The sequence below is a fragment of the Cibotium barometz genome, chromosome 20 (assembly GCF_041138505.1).
Source record: "Cibotium barometz isolate CiBa-2024 chromosome 20, ASM4113850v1, whole genome shotgun sequence".
Lineage (NCBI taxonomy): Eukaryota > Viridiplantae > Streptophyta > Polypodiopsida > Cyatheales > Cibotiaceae > Cibotium > Cibotium barometz.
The window spans coordinates 25,828,618-25,854,722 of NC_141065.1; the positions used below are offsets into that span (position 1 = coordinate 25,828,618).

Consider the following 26,105-nt stretch of genomic DNA (forward strand, 5'->3'; position numbering starts at 1 on the left):
TTTAAGAATAGTGTCTTAAGATCCTTGCAATGAATGCATGAAATTTGTGGTTTTATTGAGGACCTACAACTACCAACTTCATGAACTTTGTGGTTTTATTGAGGACCTCCTACTACTACCAGCTTCAAATTATAATGTGTTCAAGGATAACCTTGTCGTAATCCTTCTTCTTGTCGTAATCCTTCTTCTTATTTGCACATGCTTGAGAATATCTTTCAATCCCAGGATGCCAGGAACATATGCGTGAGGATTTTGTTTCAATTCAGGAACATGTGTTAGGATTTTGTTTTAATTAAATATCTTTCAATCTAGGATGCTAGGAACATATGCATGAGGATTTTGTTTCAATTAAATAATGAATCCTCTTCTTTAGCTTCTTCTCTAGAATTATATAACATTCTCCAATGAAGATACAACCTGGTGGTAAGGTGTTGAAGTCCCATGCAAGAGGTGTTGGGTTCAAGACCTGCTAGCTGTTGTTGATGGAGGCATAGAAGCACACACGCACACGAGCACAAAGATCCCAAAAAAGGAATTATATAACATTCTCTAATGACATTTTCCAATGACAACTAAGAAATTAATGGGCCACTTTTATATGTAGTCGAATTGATGCTAGAAAAAACCCATCATTGAGTGTACTTTAAAGAAGCTCATGTTCCTTGATAAGGAAAAAGCTATGGTTTTGGAGTCTATGCCCATAATTACACACCTCACTAATTCCACACAATAAATACTATTAAAAATGTATTTACAGCAAATCAAATATTAAAAAAAAAGAAAAATTACCACCACATATATAATTATTATTGATTAAAACAAAAGAAAACTTTCACATTCTCCACAAATGCAGGAGGCCAAAAAGGTCAAAGTTTGACAGCTGTTACAAATCATGAAATGCCACATAGGCATCCAGTCATCGCCACGTGGCCGTAACGGGCCATAAGCGGTCAGAGAGATCGGGGACTGGCATTAGCCGGTCTTCATCGTCTCCGTGATATCATAGAGAGGAAACGGTCCCCGCTGCAGATAACCAGCGAAGCTTGAAGTAATTTTGCTCGTGAACAGCATAATAGTTATTTGATCAATCTCGTGCATATAGGAATTGCCATTTCTCTTGCAATTTGCTAATCCTGTTGGGTTTCTTAGCAAGGGTTTTCTCCTTGCCCAGGTTACCTTCTTCGTGCAATCAGGCTTTGTGGTTAAGGGTTTTCTTCACATTCTCGTCGAAATCAGGGTTCCATGCTTGTGAATTAGGGTTTTTACTGAGCTTTTTTGCAAGCCGTAGGGTTCCTGCCTGCAGCTCACGTCCAATCATTAAGGTTTCGGCCCGCAAGTTGTCCCGAATAAGAATCCCTATTGCTAATGCTATCTGAGTAAGGGTTTTCGGACATCATGTATTCGACTCTGAGGAGCTGCGCGAGACGCCTCCCACGTCTTCATATCGCAGCTTCCAGTACCAGACATGGCATTTCCGGGGGTTTCAACAGCATCCAGAAGAGACGATTCAGCAGCAAAGCAGGCTCTTCTTGGGCAAGCGATGCCCGTAGCCGGTCATTCATACTCGCCATTGTTGCCGCCAGGTTCTTCTTTTCTTGATTGCAACTAAATCATGAGTGTAATTAATTAGTTGCCTGAAAGTCTGGGTCAATTAACATGCTATACCGAACGCAATATAATGTGACTTCTTGCTAATCAACGCTAATTATTGTGATTAACGCTAATCATCTCCCCCAACTTGCTCTCCGACTCCTTTCTATGGTGGCCATCCAGTTGGATCCTTAATGCATTGAGGACGCTGATCTGATTTGTGAATATCTGTTCCTGAAGTCAGAGAAAACTTCATGAAAGCCTTGCTGCTTGGCGAAACAAAAACGCTGCTCTATCATGTGTACTGACTCCATGGAGCGCAAAGTGGGCTGAGATGGAGAGTCCCGGGCTGCATTTGGTTGCGACAGCCAACTAGGTCTGCTCTCCTTTCAAAAACGTAGCTTGATTCTTGACTAATCTCGATGCCCAACAGCACCTTGAAGAGAAACGAAGATCTTGCTCCCCCCAAAGAGAGAAGAAAGAGCTGCCTGCTGGACCTAGATGCAAACCCTTGCACCTATGCAAAATCATAAGCGACTTGCAAGATGGAAAACGCAAATCTTGCAACTCGGATCGGTCGCTTAAGTGGGTTGGTTGGGACCCAATCGGGTGTACAGTGCTCTCTCTCTCTCTCTCTCTCTCTCTCTCTCTCTCTCTCTCTCTCTCTCTCTCTCTTCATTAAAGCCAAGTTGCAGGAACCCTACTGCCTGCAAAAAAGCTCGGTAAAAACCCTGATTCACAAGCATGGAACCCTAATTTCGATGAGAATGTAAAGAAAACCCTTAACCACAAACCCTGATTGCACGAAGGTAACCACAAACCCTGATTGCACGAAGGTAACCAAGGTAAGGAGAAAACCCTTGCTAAGAAACCACCCAATCGGGTGTACAGTGCTCTCTCGCTCTCTTCATTAAAGCCAAGTGCACCAAAGTAACAAATTAAGCACGCCTTAGTCAACACACTCCACAACAGTTGCAACATTGGTATCAAAACTAAAGCTGTTTTGATACTGTCCAAAGATAGGTGCAATAAGTTTTTTCATTAGATGGTTTTTGAGAGGTCTAGTCAACGTGCGTAGAGTTGCCCATTCAAGTCCAGTAGTGGATAGTGTCTATGCGCTTTGGTAAAATTGTGGAGCCATCCAACTATGAGTAACCAGGAAGAGACCATGATATTAGAGGAGACTTCTTGGACATCAAGTTGTTACAACCCCACGGATCTCCTAAACGGAAAACACAAGTGATTAGTACAAATCCCCACCCCCAAAGTGGGATGCAAGCTAGCTTACCTTCCAACCTTAGGTTCTATGCTTTGAACCACCCCCGAGCCAGGGGCTAAGGTTTGACTCCCACAGATCCTTGCCGGTCCTTTGGCATGCTGATCTATGCTCTGCTACACGTGTAGCCCGAGTCTTGGTCAAACTCTGACCAATAGTGAGGGTATGCCAATAATAACCCATGTTTCACTTATCTAGTGGCCCACTGTTGCTATAAATAACCAAACTGTTATAAATAGCCAATACACATGGATTTATTAATAATAACCTTAGCCACTTGTATTAGCCTACTTCCTCCTAATCCCAAGGCTCCCCTAACCCTACCGGACTAGGCCATTAATCTCGAGGATTAGTACTAGGTACGTAAAATAGTGTCGAGAAGATTACATTGATGAGTTTTCTCTGTGATCATTGATAACTTACTATTGTTAGCATGGTGAGGATGGGCCATGATATGCGGATGTGTGATATACAAAGCATTGATGTATGACCTATACTTGATTTCTAGATGCCTTTGGCTCACATATGTACTCTAGTCTAGGATCATAGCAAATATTGGATGACATTTGCTGTGGAATCCTTGCATGTTGTAATGGTAGTGGAGGGAGCATTTTGGATGCACCTTTGTTTCATCTTAGATTTCGAGATGAGAAGCTACCTTTGTTCCATCTCAGATTTCGAGATGAGAAAGGCTACCTTTGTTCCATCTCAGATTTCGAGCTAAGAGAGGCTACCTTTGTTCCATCACTTATTGCATGTGAGATGGGATTCTTGTATAGAACTTGATTATCTAGGGATTTTATCTATTGGATGGGGCTTGAGTTTCTTTTTAGTGCATAGATACAAAGGTGGAAGTGGGTATTATGATTGGTCCCTTGGAGATTTCAGCAACTTCGTATAGGATAGCATTCCTTGAGACTATCTTCCCGAGTTTTAAAATTAGGCTCATAGGGTTTACATGTGGTAGCATAATTAGGATCTGGCCAGCCTTATGTAGGTATGATTTGAGCCAGTGAGTTGCTACAGGCAGTTTTACTTGAGGCAGGATTGTCATGGATGAGTGTTCTACACTTACAACAGCTTCATGATCTCAATTTGGGGTAAGATTGCCATAGATGAGTGTTCTATATTTATGGTAGTCCCAGAATTATGGGAGGAAGTAAGAGGGTATATCATATTGTAAGGTCTTCAATAGACCGTCCCAGCCCTAGGCTGGTTGGGATGTAATTTACTTCCTCCCTTATATTAATTCGTGTCCTCGTGAATGCATAAGGAGAACAAGCTTTTGTAAGCAAATCCTAGGATCCGAATATCCATCCATAGCATTGACTTAAGTCTATTGCTTTTTATCTAAGCTAGAGTAAGACTCCTCTTGGAGAACTTCCTATAAAGATCCAATTGCTTACTGTCAATCCAACTCTCATCCTAGAGTTGAATCCCAATAGGACATCCAGTCACAAAGTGCAACAAGCTCTACCGTAACAACCCTAGCACAAATCCATAACACAACTCATCAATCATACCAAGTGGCATCTTGCATAAGTTCACTTAATGTGCAAACAAGTCCTAATGTACTTCCGATATGTTTTTGCATAACTAGTAGATACTCACCTCTTCTTTAGGGCAAGCATAAAACTTCCCATCAAATTTTTCATGTCCCATGTGCTCAAAAGCTTGAAGATCACATACGACTTTCAAACAATCTTGAATATGTCCCTTGTCCTCGAATAACCTAAAGACAACATACAACTTTATAACCCTAACATGTCAATGGGTTACGCCCCATCGAACATGTGGAAAGTCCATTACTCGATGAGTAACTTGAGAAACTTACCGTGTCACTCTTTTTCTCACTCCCCAAATTGGGAATGAACATGTCCTCGTGTAGAGGCCCTACTTCCAAAAGCAAACAAGTATAATATCATATGTGGAGTTACATCCACTACTGAGTGATCGTGAATCTTGGATACGCAACCTAGTCTTAGGCACTTAGTCCTAGACTAAGAAGTTCCAAACATCTTATCTCTCTTGTGTACAATTCCGAGGCCGCCTCATGTAATATCACTTGGCCATCACAAGAGAGTGCATGAGGAATCACCCTATGGGTAACATGTCATGCTCAGACAAACAAGAAAGTTCTGTTAGCATTTCATCCCTATATGCTGCCCCTATTTAGCCCATATTATGTTCCCTTTTATGGCCCTTGATTGTGGGCTGGCCATCCTATTTTTAACCCATTTTCCCCCTATTTTCTGGCATTTTTCCCAGGTCGGGTGCTGATGTCCAGTTCGCCAGCTCCAGTCAATCAGCCCCTTACCTATATATAGGTGGGCTGGCCTCTCCCATTCATATGTTCATTCATTGAGTTGTGTGGTTCATGTGTTGACACACTTGCTCCCTTTTGTATCCTTCACTTATGAGACTACTAGGTCTCTTGCTTGGGATTGTATTCACTGCAGTATATTCAGCCTTTTGGCTTCATCTCTCTCTCTCTCTCTCTCTCTCTCTCTCTCTCTCAGTTCAGCACATTCTAGTGCTCCCTTTGCTTCCGCTCTGTGCACACTCTGTCATGGTATCATCGCTCTAGGCTTGTGCGTTTTTTGCCTCATCTTCAGCCCTGTTTTCAGCCTCTCCTTCCTGCGTTTTTATCTCAGATTTACTGCTGCTGGTCGGCCTGTTTTTTCAGGACAATGGCCCCTTTGTTGGCTGCGTTTTCTTCTCTAGTGGACACATATCACTTGCAGAGGCGGTCTAGTGTGGCTGGTTGCTTTGAGGCATCTTGGTACCTATGGTGGACACTTCTTTCTTCTGAGTTGTGTATTTTTTAAGTTTTTTTTGTGCCCGAATACAGTGATGGCTGCCTCGACTGTGCTTCATATGTTTTCAGAGGCTGCCAAGTTGGATGGCTCCAACTATACTTTGTGGAAGGTGAAGGTGAAGTCGGCCTTGCGTGGAGTGGATCTCTAGGACTGGCTAGTCATAGCTGCCACCCGTCCTCTCTACATTTGGTGTGACTCAGGCACAGGTCGATGCTTGGGAGGCAAATGATGGTCATGTTTTCTCCTTTCTCATGTTGAATTGTCAGGATTCTATTCTCTCTCATGTGCGTACATCAGATGCGGCACATGAAGTTTGGAAGGCCCTTGTAGACCTTTACGAGATTAAGTCTCCAGGACGGATTTTGGCTATGGAAAAATAGCTTATGAATCTTTCAGTTTCTGCCTTTCCTTCTTTATCTTCTTTCATCACGAAGATGAAAAATCTCCGGGACAAGCTTGCTGTATGTGGCAAGAATATCTCTACTAAGGATATGGCTAGTCGGCTTCTCTCCAAGCTTCCAAAGAGGTTTCATGCTTATTTTCAGTCTCTTGTTTCTTCTCCTCAAGCTATTCCAGTTACTTGGACTTGGGAGGAAGCGCTTCTGCCATTATGCAGATTGAGTCTCACTTTTAGGAGCGGATTGGCACCTCTGATAGTTTTGATGGAGCTTTGGCTGCTCAAGATAAAGGGAAGAATCGACAAAAAGAAGGGAAACAGGGTTCTGACAAGAGCTCCAAGGACAACACAAAGACAAAGACAAAGGTAAATCTTCTAAAAACAAGGACGTGGAGTGTCACAACTGTGGCAAGAAGGGTCATAAACAACCCCAATGTTACAAGAAGAAGCGGGATGAAGAAGGAAAGGACTCTACCTCTACAATGGTGTCCCAGACCAAGAAGGATGATGGTATTCTCCTATTGGCCTGTACTACTTGTACGCTGGCACTTGTGGCTTCTCAAGCCAGGTCTTGGATTGTGGATAGCCGTGCTACTGCTCACATGGCACCTCATCGAGATTGGTTCGAGGACTTTACTGCCAGGATAGGCACTTTCACCTTGGGTGATTCTTCTTCCGTGCCAGTTCATGGACATGGCACCATTCCCATCTTCCACTTCTCCAACGACAGGGGGTACTTCTCTGATGTTCTTTACATTCCGGATTGCAGAAGTGATCTTCTCTCGTCTCACAAGATTACTATTCGTGATAAGGAGACTAGCAACATCTTGGCTCAGGGAGTCCAGGATAGTGGCTTATACAAATTGATGGCTTTGATCTCTCATGGTTCTTCTTCAGCTCTTTGGCATGCTCGGTTTGGCCATTTAATCTATCAACTTCTTCACAGCGAGCTTCGAAGGATGTGTTGGTTGAGGGTTTACCAACCATCAAGAGACGAGGCTCTTTCACATGAGGCCTAGTGTCATGCTATGCAAGCTGGATTTTGGTGCCTAGGCCACAACAATGTAAGGTGATTGGTGTGCGGTGGATCTTCAAAACAAAGTATTAAGCTGATGGTAGCTTGGACAAGCACAAGGCGAGGTTGGTTGCCAAGGGCTATGCTTAGCGCCCTGGGGTCAACTTCGATGAGACCTTCGCTCCGGTGGCTCGGATGACTACCATTTGCACCGTTCTTGCTTTTGCAAGACATCATACATGGCATGTATTTCAGATGGATGTCAAGTCGTCTTTCCTGAATGGAGAGCTTACACAGGAAGTGCATGTTGATCAGCCACCGGGATTTGAGTTTCCACGAAGACAGGACTAGGTGTATCAGTTGAAGAAAGCCTTGTACGGTCTCAAGTAGGTTCCGCACGCTTGGTACCAACGAATTGATGAGTTCTTTCAGATGCTTGGTCTGCACTGTTCTCATACAGATTTGAACCGTTATATCCTCCTTGAGAGGGGGTTAGTTGTTATCATTGTGGTCTATGTTGATGACCTCATTTTTACAGGTTCTTATTCTGTGAGGATCCCTTCAATCATATGGATGCTTTGGAGCAAGAGTTTGAGATGACGGATCTTGGTCTTTTGCATTACTTTCTTGGCTTTGGAATTTGGCAGACCCCTCATGGAATTTTCTTTTCTCGGCAGAAGTACTCATGGGAGATTCTTGACAGGTTTCAGATGAAGGTGTAGACCAATATCTTCTCCTATGGATACTAGTGAGAAGCTTTCTCTTCTTGATGCTTTTCCAGGGATTGATTTGGGACAGTATCGGGTTCTCATTGGTTATTTGGTATGGTTGACTTACTCCCGATTGGACATTTGTTTCACAGTCAGCTTATTGAGTTCTTTCACATCCAAGCTCCGTCAGCAGCATTGGTGGTGTGCTCCGAGGGTGCTTCGATACTTGAGTGGCACTTTGGACTTTGGCATCTTTTATGGCCAGGGGTGCACTCTTCTTGGATGGACTGATTCAGATTGGGCTGGAGATCCAGATACTTGGTGTTTGACCAATGTTTGTGTTTTCTCACTTGGGTCGGGAGCCGTTTCATGGAGGAGTAAAAAGTAGCCTACTATGGCGCTTTCCTCTATAGAGGCAGAGTATCAAGCAGCTTGCTATGCTGCATGTGAGGCGATTTGGTTGCGGAGATTATTGGGAGAGCTTGGCTTTCCTCCTACCGGATCTACTCTTCTTTGGTGTGACAATTAGAGCTGCATCGCCATCGCCAAGAACCCTGTGTTTCATGCTCGTACGAAACACATTGAGATCCAGTATCACTATGTTCGTGAACGGGCTCTTGCGGGAGATTTGCGTTTGGAGTATTGTCCTTCAGTAGAGAATGCAACAGATTTGTTCACCAAGCCGGTGTCTCAGGCTTCCTTGGCTCCTCATCTTTGGCTTCTTGGAGTTTGTTTAGGATCCGGTGCTGAGAGGGGGTGTTAGCATTTCATAGGTCGGGTGCTGATGTCCAGTCGGCCACCCCCTTACCTATATATAGGTGGGTTGGCCTCTCGCATTCATATGTTCATTCATTGAGTTGTGTGGTTCATGTGTTGACACACTTGTTTCCTTTTGTATCCTTCACTTGTGAGACTACTAGGTCTCTTGCTCGGGATTGTATTTACTGCAGTATATTCAGCTTTTTGGCTTCATATCTCTCTCTCTCTCTCTCTCTCTCTCTCTCTCTTTCTCTCTCTCTCTTAGTTTGGCACATTCTAGTGCTCCCTTTGCTTCTGCTCTGTGCATACTCTATCAAGTTCCTTATCTTGTTGTCACTCATAGACTAGCATTGCCCCTCATAGTTACCATAGATTAACTATGCCCAAGCATAGAGAGTTCTAGATTAGAAACCCGCGAAGCCTCATGTCATGTGCATCCCGCACTTGGATGCCACATGGACATATCTGTATAGTAGGTGTAGGACCTGGAGTGGAAATCGGCCCCTTGTGAGCCCTAGTCTGGGACTGTTTTGAAGGCTTCCATCGCGAAGAAATATTGAAGGCAAGGGTATTTAATCATTGTATTATGATTTTCAACCACTATACTTTCTGTACTAGCCCTTGTACCAATTAGTGTACTTGTTGTACTAGTCCTTGTACTTGTTGTGCGAGTCAGTATACCTATTGTACCAGCTCTATTCTGAGTTTTTCTCACATATGGCACCCTGAAGACCCGTGGTGATGGGGAAGATTAGTACCCTCATGGGAAGAGGTGGCTTACACACATTCATGGTATTTTGGGGCTTCTTTTGATGAGCCCGTGTGTGTGGTCGTATAAGAATAATCCGGCATCTCCCATTGGGAGATGCCAAATTAATCCGGCCTCACTCTCCCGTGTGAAAGAATGTGCACAAGCAGAAGCAAATAAACATGAGAGAGAGAAAGATTGCAAGCAAGAACTAGAGCTTTATTAGCTTGAGGTTACAGAGTACAAGAGCCAGCAAATAGGGCAATGCGTGATTATAGAATGAATAAAAGAGAGCAACTCTTATATACTTGTGCATGAAGCAGTCGGCTGTAGAAAATAGGCCGATAGGACTCCACGACTACTGGTTTGCACATAATTGTGGAGGCTGACATAGACAGTGTGCACAGTGCATCAAAGCACAGCACATGTACCAAAACTTGTTGGTCAAAATATGACTTACAGATGTGAGACAATGCTTGTTACAAGAATTGAAATGGAAGGTTCTAGGAAGTGATTGTCACATACAAGTCCGAGCTTTCCTGCTTTCTCTAAATCATCATCAGCACTTTCTTACTTTAAATTGGGTAATCGGGCATAAAGCACTCAAGTTTGCACCTCTTAAGCAGGGTAAAGGCTTGCAGTTAGCATTTATCTGTGCTCTTTTCACATCTTGGCGTAAGGCAGACCATAAATTTTACTGTGCTCATTGCTAGAAAAGCATACAGCTTACGCATACCCTTGGACACTGATTTAAATATTTGTTGTGTTTTAACAGTGGCATTCTGGGAGGATCGCTCATTGTGTTTGCAGATGCTGGGCAGGAGACACCTCATGTCACAATGAAGCTTGAACAGAGTTCAAAGCCGGATGAAAGGAAGAAAAGAATCTTGGTACTTGGCTCAGGGTGGGCAGGTGTGAGCTTTTTGAAAAGCTTGGATAGTGCTCTCTATGACGTACAGGTGATTTCACCTCGTAACTTTTTTGTTTTTACGCCACTTTTACCTAGCGTCACTGCTGGGACAGTTGAGGCACGGAGCATCACTGAGTCTATCCGCAAGCTGACCGAAAAGGTAAGGCCTTTGTCTGATTTAACTACACTAGGTCATGCTCAAGAAAGATGAAGTGGCCTTCTGCAGAATTCTCAGTATTTTTTGGTTTGTGATTGGGCAGAAGCAGAATGTAAAGTTTTGTCAAGCAAATTGCATCCGCATCGATTCGTTGAACAGAAAAGTCCTGTGTAGGCCGGTTGCTGACTACCTTGAGTTTGGGAAAAGGGATTTTGAAGTTGAATATGACTACCTTGTTGTTGCAGTTGGAGCTCAGTCCAACACATTCAACACCCCTGGGGTGGAGGAGTATTGCCATTTCTTAAAGGTGCCCATTATTTATGCCCAGTTTGTGATGCTTTAGACACACACACACACACACACACACACACACACACACACACCTCACAACCACCCAAACTGTGCATGGTTGAGTCTGTCTACCTGGTTTTGTAGGAGATCGAGGATGCGGACAAGATTCGTGAAAGTATAGTGGATTGTTTTGAGCTTGCAGCACTTCCCTTCTCATCTGAGGCTGAACAAAGACAGCTGTTAAGCTTTGTAATTGTAGGGGGTGGTCCAACGGGAGTAGAATTCGCAGCTGAACTACACGATCTAGTATATGAAGATTTGTGCAAGCTGTACCCAAATCTTATGCCTCATGTGAATATTGTTGTAATTCAGTCTGGCGACCATATTTTGAATATGTGAGTCTAACCATGCCAATTGCCTTTCAATTTGACCCACCGAGGTCTCTACTTATTATATCTGAAGGGAAATCTTTGTTATAAGGGCATCATGTATGCATCCCTTCTGTTGTTGGGCTTGTGGCAGTTATAGACTTGCAATTCATGAAAATTGGGTACTTTCCAGGTATGACGAGCGCATTAGCGAGTTTGCAGAACAGAAGTTTCGAAGAGATGGTATTGAAGTAAAGACTGGGTGTAGAGTTTTGGAAGTTCAGAAGGCGGCCATTGTGATGAAGGAGAAAAGCTCAGGCAAGAAAGTTGAGGTCCCTTACGGCATGGCAGTCTGGTCAACAGGGATTGGCACACGCCCTGTTATAGCAGATTTTATGAAGCTAATTGGGCAGGTGATGAATTCCACACTTTTAGCTTCTTATTAAAGGGTTAGTGTAGATCCATAGCTCTGCATCCTTATACCTGCTGTGCAACCCTGCAATCACATAAACAATGCCACCATGTTTCAACCTTTTTGTCAGTAGCAACAATGTGCCTGATTATGGTCCAGTCTCTCCAGTAATAACCCCACCAGGTTTGAAAGGTTGCCATGTGCTCCCAACCATAGAAACGAGAGACTTTGAGAGCTGATCGCTTTTGGTTAGCATAAAGTTGCGCGCACTCTTTATGCTCTCTGTTGTAAACTGCAGCATCTCTTGTTGCTGTTTCAAGAAGTCAACCGCAGCACCAACTTGGACTTTCTCTTAGCCAAGCATCCATGGGGCTCAAGGCTGATAGCCATACATCAGCATAAAAAAAGGGGTCTCTCATAAGGACCTATCTGTATAATGAATTTATGCTTTCCACTACTCTTGTATTCCCTTAATCCTTTTGGCTTGTGCTGATAATCTTGCTGGTCATCATGTATCTCTCTCTTTTCCCCACTAGCTGTGTGCTTGCACTTTTACCCTAGCATCTCACCAACAATTGGTATCAGAGCTCTACAAATTCACACTCTCATCTCTGCCTAGCTGCAGCCAGTGGACCTCCACACACAGAATGAGCCTCTGCCTCTAGCCGCCAATCCAGAGCCAGGTGCCATTGTGTGCCACCGCCCAAAGACTATTGTCGCCAATCCAAAGCCTTTTGCCGCCGTGCACCACCGTTCAGAGCCTGTCGCCGCCAGCCAGATGGGTGGCGCTACTCTGCTAACCACCTCAGCCGGCCAGACAGGCGGTGCTAGTGCCCAGCCAACCACCGCCACAGGTGGTCAGCCCCCCCCTCCGCCACTGCAACGGGCGGTGATATTGCAACAGCCTCCACCCGAGCCTTGTCAAGAGATCACAAGGGGTTTCTTGCTGTGTGTCGTGTGCTTTTGAGGGAAAGAGAGAAGAAGTGGATCAACTCGCACCGGCATCTTGCATCTTGTTCACAAAGGTACTTGTATTTCTTTTGTATACACCTTTTTTGACAAATTCAAAGCTCCTGTGCTACATATTTGGGGATTCTTGTTCATAAGGGAAAGATTTGTAAAGAAGAAGCATCCATAGGCACTCCTGTAACTGTGCATACCATCTAGGCACTCTTGTGCATCACTCCTGGAGTCTTGTGTTAACTCATTCAAGTATACACCCTGTTTTTGATATACTTCAGCGATCGCACCTTCAATCCCGTCCTATCCCGGTGCCTTGTGTGCACACTCCTGCACACTCCCGTACCTCTCTCCTTCTCTTACTTTCCCAAGAGCTCACATCAAGGGGGGCTTTCCTGTTCCTAGTATCTTCTCTATCTTTGAGAAATCCCATACTGTGAGGATGTCCCAAGAGCTCACATCAAGGGGGGCTTTCCTGTTCCTAGTATCTTCTCTATCTTTGAGAAATCCCATACTGTGAGGATGTCGCAAAGAGCAAATACCATTGATCTTTCTGGGTTTGGTGGGTTCATGACAACTGAAGATTAGCTTGATCATCCCAACTACTCACTATGGAGGTTCATGATGAAGAGTATGCTAATAGCCATGGGGCTTTGGGAGATTGTCACAGGGCAAGAGCCTCGTCCTGTAGCACCAACTCCTAGCACCTCCCTGGCAGCATCTAGGGGGACTCAAATTGTGGCACAAGTGGTGTCGAGCATTTCAGCATTGCTGCGTACCCACTGAAGATCAAAGATGGTGGGATGCCTGTGATGCTCGAGCAATGGCCATGATTGCTCTTTCAGTCAAGCGATCCATTGTTCCTCACATCCGATCCTCTAGCTTTGCAAGGGTTGCCTGGGTGGTCCTTGAGACCATGTTCTAGTCCAGCACAAGTCATGTACCTAATGTGGGAGACAACTTGACCATGAACGAAGGTGATTCTAGGTAACAGGCCTAAAAGAACAACTGCTGAATATAGATCAGGTAGTTGTGAACATTAAAAAATTGGTCATCACCATTCTTAATTCCTTACCCGAGTCCTATCAGAGTTTCCATGCTTCTCTAAATCTCTCTAGAGAGGAGGAGGCAATCCTATATCCTTTGAGGAGCTAGTTGGATTAGTTCTCCATGACGAGCAGACAAGGAAGAATAGATCAAGGGTTGTTGCAAGTAGAGGAGACCAAGCCTCCTTCTCTAGGGACAAAGGCAAAGTGGACTCGTCATAGGGTGACACCAAGAAGAAGAAAGGAAAGTGTCATTACTGCCACAAGCCAGGGCACTACATCAAAGAGTGTCGGAAGAGGCTTGCAAAGTTGAAAGCTGATGAAGACTGTGCAAACTCTGCTACTTCTACCTCCGACGACAAGAAGCAACAGACTAGGAGAGAAAGCAAACCTAGTCAAAGATGACTGGGCTTTCTAGCCACATTTTCACTATGGGGGGGAATGTTAAATATTAATAATGATTAATGTGGAAATAAACAAGTGCTAGGCGGTTGTGTAAACTAGCATTGTATTTAGGCTTTAAATAAAGCGGTTCCAATGTGTGTGAAAAACCCCTAGTGTGTATAAGTATTTTATGTGGGGACACCCTCTTAGAAGGATATCATGTAAAGTAGTGATGTGTCTTAATAGCCTTACATAGAAACATACTACCACACTTATATGAGTGGGTACACACACATGTATGACCTTGATTCCCAACAACTCATAGGGTCACAAGTTTTATGATTCATCACACACTCTCTCTCATGAGGCAGCCACGAAATTATACCTAAGAGAGATGAGAAGTTTGGAACTTCTCGGTCTTAGTGTCTAGACTAGTTGACAGTTGGACTGTTTCATACTCCAGGGTGGACTCAGTTCCACGGGTTTGTTTTGATTTCACGGCTTTAGAGTCATGGGGATTTTCCACCTGTTTGATGGGGTGTAAACTGATGTAGGCTGCTATGTATGGTCGAGCTCTCATATCCGACTTGACATGAGTTTCATGTGTTGACATCATGGTGTTCTTTTGTATCACATGATTATAGTTGAGCCCAAATCACCAGGTCTTCTCAAGCATCTCTACCTTCGCTCTAAAGGGGGGTTTGTTGGGATTCTGATCTCCTCATGTGTGTGTGTGAATAGCCCCTAAAAGGTTATTATGCTTAGTGTGTGAACCCACTCTTATGAGTGGATAGGGTAAGTGTGCCATGTGGCATGCACTTATTAACCCATCAGCTGCACTTTGTGTAAGTTTTGCTCAAATTACCCTCTGAAGAAATTGTTGCCACTAGACTTGGTGTTTGATTTTTAAGCCTTTGAAGTTCCTTGAGTTGATGTGGTTGATCTCAGAAATCCTCCTCAAGGTGTCCATTTGTAGTAGAGAAGCCCCATTTGTTAGAAGATGGGCCAAAAGATAAGGTTGCAAGTCTACAAAAGCGTTGTACTCGAGTGATCTTCACTTAAATCATATCAATCTAAGTCATCATTGAGTCATGCAATTCTCTCTTATGTGTTATACTTTCTCTCTTTGAGCCTTATCACATCTCTCTCTCTCTCTCTCTCTCTCTCTCTCTCTCTCTCTCTCTCTACACAAGATCATCTGCTGATCACATGTACTCAGAGATGTTTTGATTTTACTTTGTCTTTCAGTTTTCCATGGCTCAGTATATCCATGGTACCATTGTATTACTTTTGGTCTCATAGGCCCTTGGGGTCTTCTGTAGACGTTAATGTAACTCTCTCTCTCTCTCTCTCTCTCTCTCTCTCTCTCTCTCTCTCTCGCTCAAGGACAGGCCGGTTTCAGGAGGAGATTCTCTACTTTGGATCATATCTTTACTCTCAGGGCTATCATTGAGGAAGGCAGAGCACATGGGAGGAGGATCTACTGTGGCTTTGTGGATTTCCGCAAGGCCTTTGACACAGTGCCCAGAGCTAGACTGATGCGCAGTCTGCAAGACTTGGGGGTTCCATGTGAGCTCATTTGGGGTATTATGGCACTTTATGAGATAGTAGTTGGGCAGGTGCGGACTTCAGAGGGTCTCTCCCAGCCAGTACACTCCACTATAGGGGTGAAACAGGGCTGCCCGCTCTCTCCGACTCTATTTGGACTATACATTGATGAGATCTCTGATTATATTGGGACACGAGGGGACAGAGGAGCCCAGTTGGCTGGCACTTGGATACCTCTGCTCTTATATGCTGATGATATTGTGCTTATAGCATTGTGCTTATAGCAGACTCACCAGAGGGTATGGAGAGGCACTTGGATACTTCACATGCTTATGCACAGGACAGTGGGCTCTCAGTTAACCTTGGTAAGACCAAGGTTATGGTGTTTAATACTACAGCTCAGTGGGTCTGGAGATCAGCGCCTATTTTCACATATGGGCAGGAGATAGTGGAGTATGTTGACTCATACACATATCTTGGAGTGGTGTTCATCACTGGACCCACATTTTCCATGAGGGGGGCAGCAGAGGCCAGATTGACTAGAGGATATGCAACACTAGGAGGTCTAGAGAGGATGTGCTCACAGGTACAGTTTCAGGAGCCAGGCACTAAGCTGTGGCTTTTTGACACGCTGGTCACATCGGCTATGCTATATGGAGTACAGATCTGGGGGCCTAGCCTAGATCGTCACAGTCGATCAAGACGCACATACGATGGATGGAGATCGATGGAGAGACCACTTGTGTCCATGATCTCTAGGATGATTCGGGCTAACACTAATATTTAAAAAAAAAACTCTTCTTTAAAAGATAACCAAGCTAACCTGGCCACCATTTCCTTGAGGAGCTTGTAAAGGGAGGGTTGGAGCCGCATTGGGAGCATCTTCTCTAATCTCGTTGTTGCGCGCTCCTCCCGAGGCAATATTCTGACGCTTTCAGGAAGGGGCCATCTTGGACGTCGTCTTGTAGGGCTCGCTGTCGCGGTTGAAACGCTCCAGTGAGATCTCAATTTTGAGATCGTTTGCTCACCGTATGAGCAAAAGACAACAGCGCATGAACCCTCTCTTAAGGCTAAAACCTCTTACTAAAGTCCACGCAAATGGAGGGGGGGGGGATTGCGAGATGTCCTTAACACAAAAACGTTTTGCTGAAGGGGAGAAGGGCTGCTGTAAGTCTCTTCACACGGGGGGGAGGGAAGAGTTAAGGACACTGTCTCCTAGCAAGAGGGGGATAGAGGAAAAATTACCTTATCTGAAAAGTGGCAAATGAGGGGGTGTGGAGAGGGGTGGCTACAAGGGGCGGCTGTACTACAGCAAGTACACTGCACTGGGACAGACGGCGATACGGATGGCGGCACAGCAGAGCATAAGCTACGCAGAAATGCGTGTTGTCCATGAGAGAGCTATCCAGTTGGGCAGATCCAGACGCCTGAGGGTTCGTGGATCCTCACATCGGAGACGGTGCCTACACCGGAGGATTCAAAGCATCATTGTGAGGCATCGGGCTCGTCCGACCAGGCATCTCACTATGGCAGATATCCAGGCCATCCGGCAGAGACCCACCGGCAGAGACCCATGCTAGAGCTCCCAGGATGATTACGACTCTAGCCATATACTGTTGTACTCACTGTCACTTTTGTACTCCCCCATATTCATGTATTCATGTATCCATGTACTCATGTACCCCATTTTGACTAGTAGCATTAGCTTCCCACTTTCCCTAGTTGCTGCTTCCGGATGCTCCTCCCTACTGATGTATTGTAGGGCTAGATACTTACCTTCAGTTCTTTCTTTTCTTTTCCAGACAGTGTATCAGATGTCACATGGTTGTAACTTTGGTCTCATAGGTCACTTTGGCCTTTTGAAGACGTTAATATAACATTTCATTTCATTTCATTTCTCTCATAGGAATCCACTGCCCACAACAGTTCCTCTACTATGACATCAGAGCCCACCACCCATACCCACGCTCCAGCTCCACGCCCTAGAGGAGTTCTTAGTGAGAGAGCTCGATCCATTCCACAACCCAGACGTCCCCGACCTAGAGCATCAGGTCCCTCCACCACACAAAGACATATTTGTGAGGTTCTCCGCCGACATATTCCCTCCACCGTCAGATCGGTTCTGGCTGAGGTGGGTATCGTCATTATCTGATCACATCATATCTCACTCTACATAGGATCATTTGCTGATCATATGTATTGTTAGATGTTTTCATTTTACTTTTTCTTTCAGTTTTCGATGGCTCAGTATATCCATGGTACCATTGGGGTTGTCCGTACTCTCTCTCTCTCTCTCTCTCTCTCTCTCACTCTCTCTCTCAGCCTTGTACTTGGCATAGTAGGATCTAGATTTTTTCATCATGTATAATCTCAGAGTCTGAGATCTTAACTTTCAGTTTTCAGTTTTAGTTTACTGTTGATTTATCTTATTTCATCCATGACGAGATTTCATGGACACTATGTACACATCATTTTGGTCTCATAGACACCCACCCACCCTATTCAGAGTACATCCCCGCAATGGCAGATCTGTTTGAGATGGCGGAGAGGCATGTGAAGATCCCGACACTCCCCACGTTCCCGGTGGACCGTCAGTTCGACGGGAGCAACTACGGCATATGGAAGGTTATGATGGAATCTGTTCTGGAGTCTTACGACCTCGCTGATTTCGTTGTTGTTGGGGTTCCACGGCCGGAAGTAGAGGAAGGGGAATTACCGTCGATCCGAAAGGACCGGGAGGCTCAGACACAGATGTGGGATCGTGTCAACGCCAGGGTTCGTTCGTTTATTTTCCTCAACTGCACACCACAGGTAATCAATCATGTAAAGCATATGACGCTGGCCAGCGGTATATGGCAGCATTTGGCCTCACTTTACAACAGGGTATCGCCCATGAAGAGGATTTCCTTGGAAGTACAGATGCGGGTTATGAGCCCTGCAAAGTCGTCGACGATGCGGGAGCATATTAACAAGCTGCCTGCTCTTCAGCAGGAAGTTCTTCAGGCTGGGAAGGAGATATCGTCAGAGGACATGGCCATAACGTTGCTGTCGCACTTGCCCTCTTCGTACTCAGCATTTTACTCGTCTTTAATTACCAGTGGCAGGCTCAACACCATCACGTGGGAGGAGCTTGTGCCCATGGTCCTGGACCAAGAGGAACGATTCACGAACCCTCCTCAGGGTGGAGGTTCGGAGGCCTTAACTGGCCAACGGTCGAAAGGCCGTAACTCAAGCAAAGGGAAGGCTTCATCGGAGAAGTCTTCTGAGAAGAAGTCCGACGCTGACCGCGAGAAACTGAAGGCAGAGAGGACCTGTAATGATTGTGGCGAGAAAGGCCACTATTGGAGGCAGTGTCCCAAGCGGAAGACCGAGAAGGGTGAAGATTCCTCAGTAGCAATCATGAAGACTCCGGCTTTTGTGCACCTGGAGGTGATGGATACCGATGTTTCATTTTCTTCAAGCAGGGAGGAGATTGGAGGACTCTCCGCAACGGATACTCGGGAGTGGATTCTAGATAGTGGTGCTTCTAGGCACATGACCCCTTCCCGTTCTGGTTTACAGGATCTCTGCAGGTGTTTTGGTCACATTCTTACTGGGGATACGTCCACTATCCCAGTTCATAGTGAGGGCAGGATGGAGATAGTTCCCAATGGCAGAGGGGGGAAGCATTCCTCCCAGGTGTTGTATGTTCCGGCACTTGGTTTTCATCTGTTGTCAGTGCTTTTCATCTGTTGTGAGTGCATCAGGTTTGCAAGACTGGCGTACGGGTGGAGTTTGATGAGCATTTTGTTGCTCTCCGAGACAAAGCAACAGGCCAAGTGGTTTGGGAAGGTGGAGTGGAGAATGGAGTTTACAAGCTTTCAGCACTCTCTCTCCCAGGTCCTCAGGTTTGTGATGAGTCGCAGTCTGGTAATGGCCACTCAAGTGTGGATAAGCTGCAGGTACAGGCTTTCCGAGAGACCAAATGGTGGATAGCTTACTAGTAGATGGCAGCAGTTGGCAGGAACTTTCCAGTACTGATGTTGGTGGTTCTTGTGTTCGTGAGTCAGAGGGAACTGAACAGGTCACTTATGCTCTGATGTCTCGTCGTGTTCGGGACAAAGAACCTCTAGTAGATGAGGATGTTCTTTCCACGGGGACCTTTCGGAAAGCCAAGCAGGTGGCAGGTGATTACTTGCAGAAGGAGGTGGTTTCTCCAGGCTTTGTGGTTCCGGATTCAGAGGGGGTGGTTGACAGGTTTCAGAAGGCCTTCCGTGGTCTTCAGAAGGTTTCCAGGACTTGTTTGTGCACCGTAACAGGTGTTGATCCTTGTGAGCAGTGTGATGCCTTTTTGACTCAGGAGCAGAATGGTTCATTGATCTGGTTGATGGACACCAGATTGGACGGGAGCTTCCTGATGAGGCAGTTGAGCTCATGGTTGCGGATGACTCTTTGGGAGGCAGGATCGCATTTCCTGTGGTTTCTGCGGCATGCGAAGGATCATGGACTCTTGTACACAGGAGGGGGATTGTTGGATGGAGTCCGACTCCACGGTTGGAGTGACTCAGCTTGGGGAGGAGATCTGGACACGAGGAGATCTACTTCAGGCCCAGGAGCAGTTTTTCGGAGCAGTAAGAAGCAGTCATCTTTTGCCTTGTCGCGGACAGAGGCAGAGTACCGGGCTGCTTGTGATGCTGCTTGTGAGGTGGTGAGGATGCAGAGGTTGCATTGCAGGTTTGGGCTTCCACTGGAGGAACCCATGGTCATCCAGAGGCACTTTGTTCGTGAACAGATCGTTGCTGATGACATCTTGCTAGAGTTCTGTTCGACGGAGGACAGTACGGTGGACCTCTTCACGAAGTCACTCTCTCAGGATTTGCTCAGGCGGCACCCCAGCTCCCTGTGGTTGGTTTCACAGCCAGGAGCTGAGAGGGGGTGTTAGAAGTCACCTCCTGTCCAGTTTTATACACCAGGGCCTTTGTTGTGGGTGTGCCCGCCCTTATGAGGTGTTTTATCATTTTTCCCCACTCTCCGCATTTTTCCCTTATTTTTCCCATTTTTTCTGTGGCTTGGGAGGCAGCCCTGAGTTGGCAGGAGGATCCATTTACTGGCCGACTACATCAGATGTGTGTACTGGAGCTGGCCGACTGTACTTGATGCAGTCGTGGACCCTCAGTGCTGGCCGACTGGCTGCATGGTGCTGGCCGACTGATGATGCAGTCGTGGAGCCTTTTTCAGCAGGCCGACTGCTCATCTGGGGGCATATAAATAGGCCCCCAGCCTCCTTGCCACTTGTGTATCATACCGGGATCTTCTTGTGTATATCAGAGCAGAGTTACAAGCCTACATCTCTCTCTCTCTCTCTCTCTCTTGTTCTGTTTTTTCTGCATGCGTTTTTGCTCTTGTGTTCCCAGATCTGGTCATCATCTCCGCTGCGTATTCTGACAACGCGTCCCATACCATGCACCCCTAGTCCTCACGACTATCACTGGCACGGCTAACTAGTGGGCTAACCACAAGCTAGGGTCCCTTGGGAGGCCCTGTCCCAAAGTAGAGTTCCACATATGAACTCCCTTACAAATGAGCCACAATCCCACCTATATAGCCCAATAACAAGTTCACACTGCTATAAGAATTGTGTGGTCCGGCTGGTCTCTATTCACTAGCCTTGGACATATGTAACAGCCCCACCATCGAAAGTAGTTTGCCCCTTGTAAGTAGCTATGTGCAAATAATGAGTGTCCCGATCTTGCCGTAAAAAGATACATTCAATGTTTTGCTCGGTCAACTGGGTCGAAGGCTAACCATGATGGCTACTTCCACTATGTATGTAGGAGCAAGCCTAAAATTTGAAGCCTGAGGTAAGGCTTCATTTAAAAAAAAATGAAGCCTTGAGGTCGACTAATGGGCTTCAAATTGAAGCTTTACAAATAATTTTGGGATTCATAGTCTCTCTCTCTCTCTCTCTCTCACGCACACACACCATGCACCCATACATGTATACACATACATAAGCTAAAAATAGATGTGAAGTACACGAAGATCCATAATCAAATAATACATTTCTCTCTCTCACACATACACACACCACATGCATGTACGAACATACATACACGTTCGAAAGAGATGTAAAGAACATGTAGATTCAAAATCAAATAATACAACAGACTCCTACATTATAGGAAAAACAGTTTATGAGTATTTCACAATTTTCATCAACGGTCCTTGGAAACATAAAAAATGAAAGAAGATCATAATTTATAATGGAAGCTGAAAGCTAAACAAACATAAGAGGAAACATCTATCCTCTTATGTGTAAGGAGAAGGGTGGCTTGAGCTGTCGTGGGCAGTGTAACCTTCTACAATGATGGACCACCGTAGGCTATAGCCATGGCGAGCTAGGAAGGAAGGAAGCACCAGTGGTCCACCAGGCTTCGGAGTCCGGCAAACTGCAGTTTGATGGATTGGTTTAAAAACGAAAGAAATGGGTCTCTTTTAAAACGTTCCCCCCACCCACCATCGACGTGAGTCCAGCCTGCCAGCCTGGTACGACGTGCCTCACCATGCGGGCCTCCATCAATTACTATGCTTATAATTAGTAACTTGTATATAGTATATATAATATAATACTATATACAATACTTATGCACTAAATAAATAGTACTACTATTATCTACATAGTATATATTACACTACTATATAATATATATGTTATATTTTTTTGAAGCCTTAGTAATTTAGGTGGGCTTCATTTTGAAGCTTTGTAGGAAATTTTGGGCTTCACCATTGAAGCTTTTATAATAATATTGGGCTTCATTTGAAGCCCTACATTGCCATTGAAGCCCAAAATGGGCTTCAAATTTAAGCATTGTGTAGGAGTGTTTCTCTTGAAGGTAACGACAAAAAGTTGCAATTAATAGTAGTTTTGGTAGAAGACTGGATACGCTTGTTGTGCATCATGCATGTCATAGTTGCCGGCTTTGGCGTCCAAGGTGTCCCACCAAAGTAATTTGGTTCAAGCTGTCCCACCGAAGTGCATGCCTAATTTGGTTCAGGATTTTCCAGCATAAGCCTTTTTGGTCTGTTGCAAAAATGGGTACTTGTTATAAGTCGCATTTCTGTATGCGAGAGACAAAGCTATTCAAGGATTTTTTTTTGACAAACTTGTAGGGACTCAAAATACTAAAGAATTTGGCCTGCTGTGAAGATTGACTTGATGTGGCACATCTTAATGATTATGCAGGGTGATAGGCGTGCTCTGGTGACAGATGAGTGGCTTCGTGTGAAGGGGTGCGAGAACACATATGCACTTGGTGATTGTGCAACCATTGAACAGCGCAAGCTTTTGGTTCGTTTTCTCAAATCTTTCGCTGCTGTGATGCTCTAGTTGTAGAGCAATCTGCATGGAAGGAAGCAAGTAGAGTTGTTGAATATACTAGATGTCGATTTGTACTTAGTCATGGTTCTGAGTTCACTTAGTTGGTCTCCATTATGTGTGTTTGTTCGCTTTTTGGAATGCGTTGTGTTATTTGCAGACTTCCGATCCCTTGTCTCTCCTGGCACGCTTATTCAAGGCAAATCAGTAGACACCCTTGTGTGCATGCATCCACGTCGTACACCCACCCGCCCATGCACATTTACACCCACAAACACGTGCACACACCCACAGGAAAGCATGTATGCACAGACAAGGCGCTCGCACTTGCATGGATGCAGGCAGGCAGGTACACACACAGAAGCGTGCATGTGTGAAGACAAGACACCCCCACACGGGCATGTGTGTGTGCACACGGGCAAGATGTTGCGAGGGAGTTGTAGAAAGCATGAATCTCTATAGGAGGCAAGTATGCCAAGTAGTGTCTGATGGGTTCAAAATAGAAACTTTGTAGGCACTTGCATGTCTGTTGAGTTGGTTTGAGGTAGAAAGGTGATTGTTTGCTTTTTCTTTAGGTTACTTTGATGCAACTTAGCTCTGTACTACTTGATCTTCTGACAAATTGTACTGCTGACTCTTCTTGTTGTGTAGGAAGACGTTGCCTACATCTTTACCCTGGCAGACAAAGACAATTCAGGCAATCTGACAGCCAAAGAGTTCAAGGATGCAATTGAATTGATAAGGGGCAGGTATCCACAAATCGATCTATATATGGAACGGCAGCACATGAAGGACGTGATGAGGATTCTTGATGATAGTATTACAGATGGGAAAGGCGATTCTATTCTGCTGGATATTGAGATGTTTACGAAAGCCCTCAGCAAGGTGGATTCACAGATGAAGGCCCTGCCTGCAACTGCCCAGGTAAGGTCAAAAAAGATCATCGCCCATCAGCAATTCTAGGAAAAGACTGTTAAGGCCCTTATCCTGACACAAGCTAATTGCATTATTTGCCTAGGTGGCTGCCCAACAAGGTGAATATTTGGCCCGGTGCTTCAACCAAAAGGCAGAATGCAAGGTCCCAGAGGGTCCTCTGCGTGTGAGAGGGGAAGGACGGCATCAATTCTGCCCCTTTGTGTACATCGTCTTTACGCCCAACTTTGTTAATTGTATTTTACATAGCCATCAAGGAGGAAACAGGATTCACAAGAGCACTAATCACCCAAAATCCTTTCTTTTGTGCAGATATAAGCATCTTGGACAGTTTGCACCTCTTGGTGGAGAACAGACCGCTGCAGAGTTGCCTGGTGATTGGGTTTCTATTGGGCGAAGCACGCAGTGGCTTTGGTACTCTGTCTATGCCAGGTGAGTTTGTTGATGATACCAAAGCAGTGTGTAAGGTTTGATGATAGATATATCTAGACATCTCTTCCTTTATGAATGAACCCTTAGCAATGCTGATGGGTGATGAGTCTCATTTTCATGCAGTAAGCAAGTCAGTTGGAGGACAAGGGCACTGGTGGTTTTTGACTGGACCAAACGCTTCTTTTTTGGGCGGGATACAAGTCGCATGTAGAAAGGATTGCCCAACAAGATCTCTCTCTCTCTCTATGTATGCAGATTCAAAATGTATTGATATTCTCATTATTTTAACCTTGGAAATTTATTGATAACTTCCTCGCATTTACATTGTAAGAGGAATAGTCAGCTCCCGGTCCCTTAAAACTACACTTATGAAGATGGCAGGGTCTGACCTGGGTGGTTAGCTCACATTTCACTCTGCCCAAGAGATGGTGAGTTCAACCTGACACAGCTGGAAAAAAATAATTACCTTCGGAGTTCAACTCCACGGTTTGATTTAATCACATGCGTACATTTCGTCTCTCATGAAAACTTTCATCTACAGGCCACATTGTTGTGTATGCAAGATTACTCATATGTTATAATGAAGTTTAGAGAATTCTCTTCTTCTAACTATGCACATTAGGGGGCTCAGATACCATTACTGTATTGAAAAAACATGATTGTATGCTGTAATGTAAATTTCATTGTTTTTGAGCAGTGGGGGCAGAAGAGGCCTGTAACATCATGTGATCCTCTTCACAGCTTTATTAGCAGCTTGGTTTCTTCTGAAAAGCTCCTCTTGAGTGGTGGTGCTGACCTTTGAAAAGGGGTCGTGCACTTGTAGTTACCTTGCACAAAGTGTAGTGTCTGTGAGAGGAGGCGTTATTTGTCTAGCAGGCTTTGTGTAGCCTCTGCAAGAGAGGTGTTATTACTCCAATTAAGCTCTTGCATGGAGGCCTAAATAAATGCAGTGATGGTCTTACAAACTTCACCAGTGGCTCCCTTATCATAGTGGGAGGAGGTTTTGGAGCGGTTTACAAGGGTACAATAGAAATTTGCGGCATAATTTTAGAGCCATGCAACACATTTTTTAAATGAAGCCCTTTTACTGTACCATGCAACATCTCTGAGATTTCTATAGTTTTGTATCAAAATATTAGAAATTGTTATGGATTGATTGGTGGATCTAGGGTAGATGTTTAGGATTTGGGAATGGCTAGTGGTTATCAACATATGCTGTTGAATTTAAAGCAAACTCTGATAGCTAGGTGCAGAAGCTTTACAGGCATTGTATTGTACACTTACAAGCTTTGTGTTGCATGCGGAAGCCTGTACTTGATCCAGCCCTAAGCCGACTGACTAGGAACACTAATGCAATAGCATGTGGAAGCCTTGCTGTACGTGATCCAGCCCTAAGCCTACTAATTAGGAACACTAATGCAGTAGCAATGAACATACGACAGAGAGGAGAGAGATGAACTGTATTTTCAGTATATTACTATGATATAAGCAGAGGTATATGTCTGTACAGCTTAGGATGTTTAGGATCTAGGGTAGATGTTTAGGATTTGGGAATGGCTAGTGGTTATCAACATATGCTGTTGGATTTAAAGCAGACTCTCTGATAGCTAGGTGCAGAAGCTTTACAGGCATTGTATTGTACACTTACAAGCTTTGTGTTGCATGCAGAAGCCTTGCTGTACTTGATCCAGCCCTAAGCCTACTGACTAGGAACACTAATGCAATAGCATGTGGAAGCCTTTCCGTACGTGATCCAGCCCTAAGCCTACTAATTAGGAACACTAATGCAATAGCAATGAACATACAACAGAGAGGAGAGAGATGAACTGTATTTTCAGTATATCACTATGATATAAGCAGATGTATATGTCTGTACAACTTACATGGCCTTGGACTTCCAAAAGGGCCTGAATTCTTGACCAAAAGGTTGACTATGGACTGACTATGACCTGCCCCCAACTGGGGATCATATGCTTATGATGACCATATTTGGGCC

At 44.9% G+C, this 26,105-nt stretch overlaps 1 protein-coding gene across 2 annotated transcripts; it reads left to right on the top strand.

Annotated features, from left to right (window-relative positions):
• Positions 1–1,004: 1,004 nt before the first annotated feature.
• On the top strand, positions 1,005–24,704 carry LOC147627708 (external alternative NAD(P)H-ubiquinone oxidoreductase B1, mitochondrial-like). 2 transcript variants are annotated; one of them, XM_086814662.1, is made up of 10 exons: positions 1,005–1,583; positions 10,090–10,384; positions 10,485–10,688; positions 10,817–11,067; positions 11,234–11,453; positions 22,613–22,717; positions 23,396–23,668; positions 23,763–23,881; positions 23,990–24,109; positions 24,233–24,704. In XM_086814662.1, the coding sequence occupies exons 1-10, from the start codon at positions 1,396–1,398 to the stop codon at positions 24,318–24,320; spliced, it is 1,863 nt and encodes a 620-aa protein (XP_086670788.1). In that variant the 5' UTR covers positions 1,005–1,395; the 3' UTR covers positions 24,321–24,704. The 2 variants fall into 2 exon arrangements, with proteins under 2 accessions (XP_086670788.1, XP_086670787.1); XM_086814661.1 differs by having other exon boundaries at positions 1,007–1,583; positions 23,763–24,109.
• The last annotated feature ends 1,401 nt before the right edge of the window (positions 24,705–26,105 follow it).

What these genes read in the sequence shown, in the direction of transcription:
- LOC147627708 (XM_086814661.1), top strand. Translation starts at nt 1,396, where the DNA reads ATGTATTCGACTCTGAGGAGCTGCGCGAGACGCCTCCCACGTCTTCAT. An exon ending in AGTATTGCCATTTCTTAAAG is followed by an intron (nt 10,689 to 10,816) that starts GTGCCCATTATT and finishes CTGGTTTTGTAG; the next exon opens with GAGATCGAGGATGCGGACAA. An exon ending in TTATGAAGCTAATTGGGCAG is followed by an intron (nt 11,454 to 22,612) that starts GTGATGAATTCC and finishes ATGATTATGCAG; the next exon opens with GGTGATAGGCGTGCTCTGGT.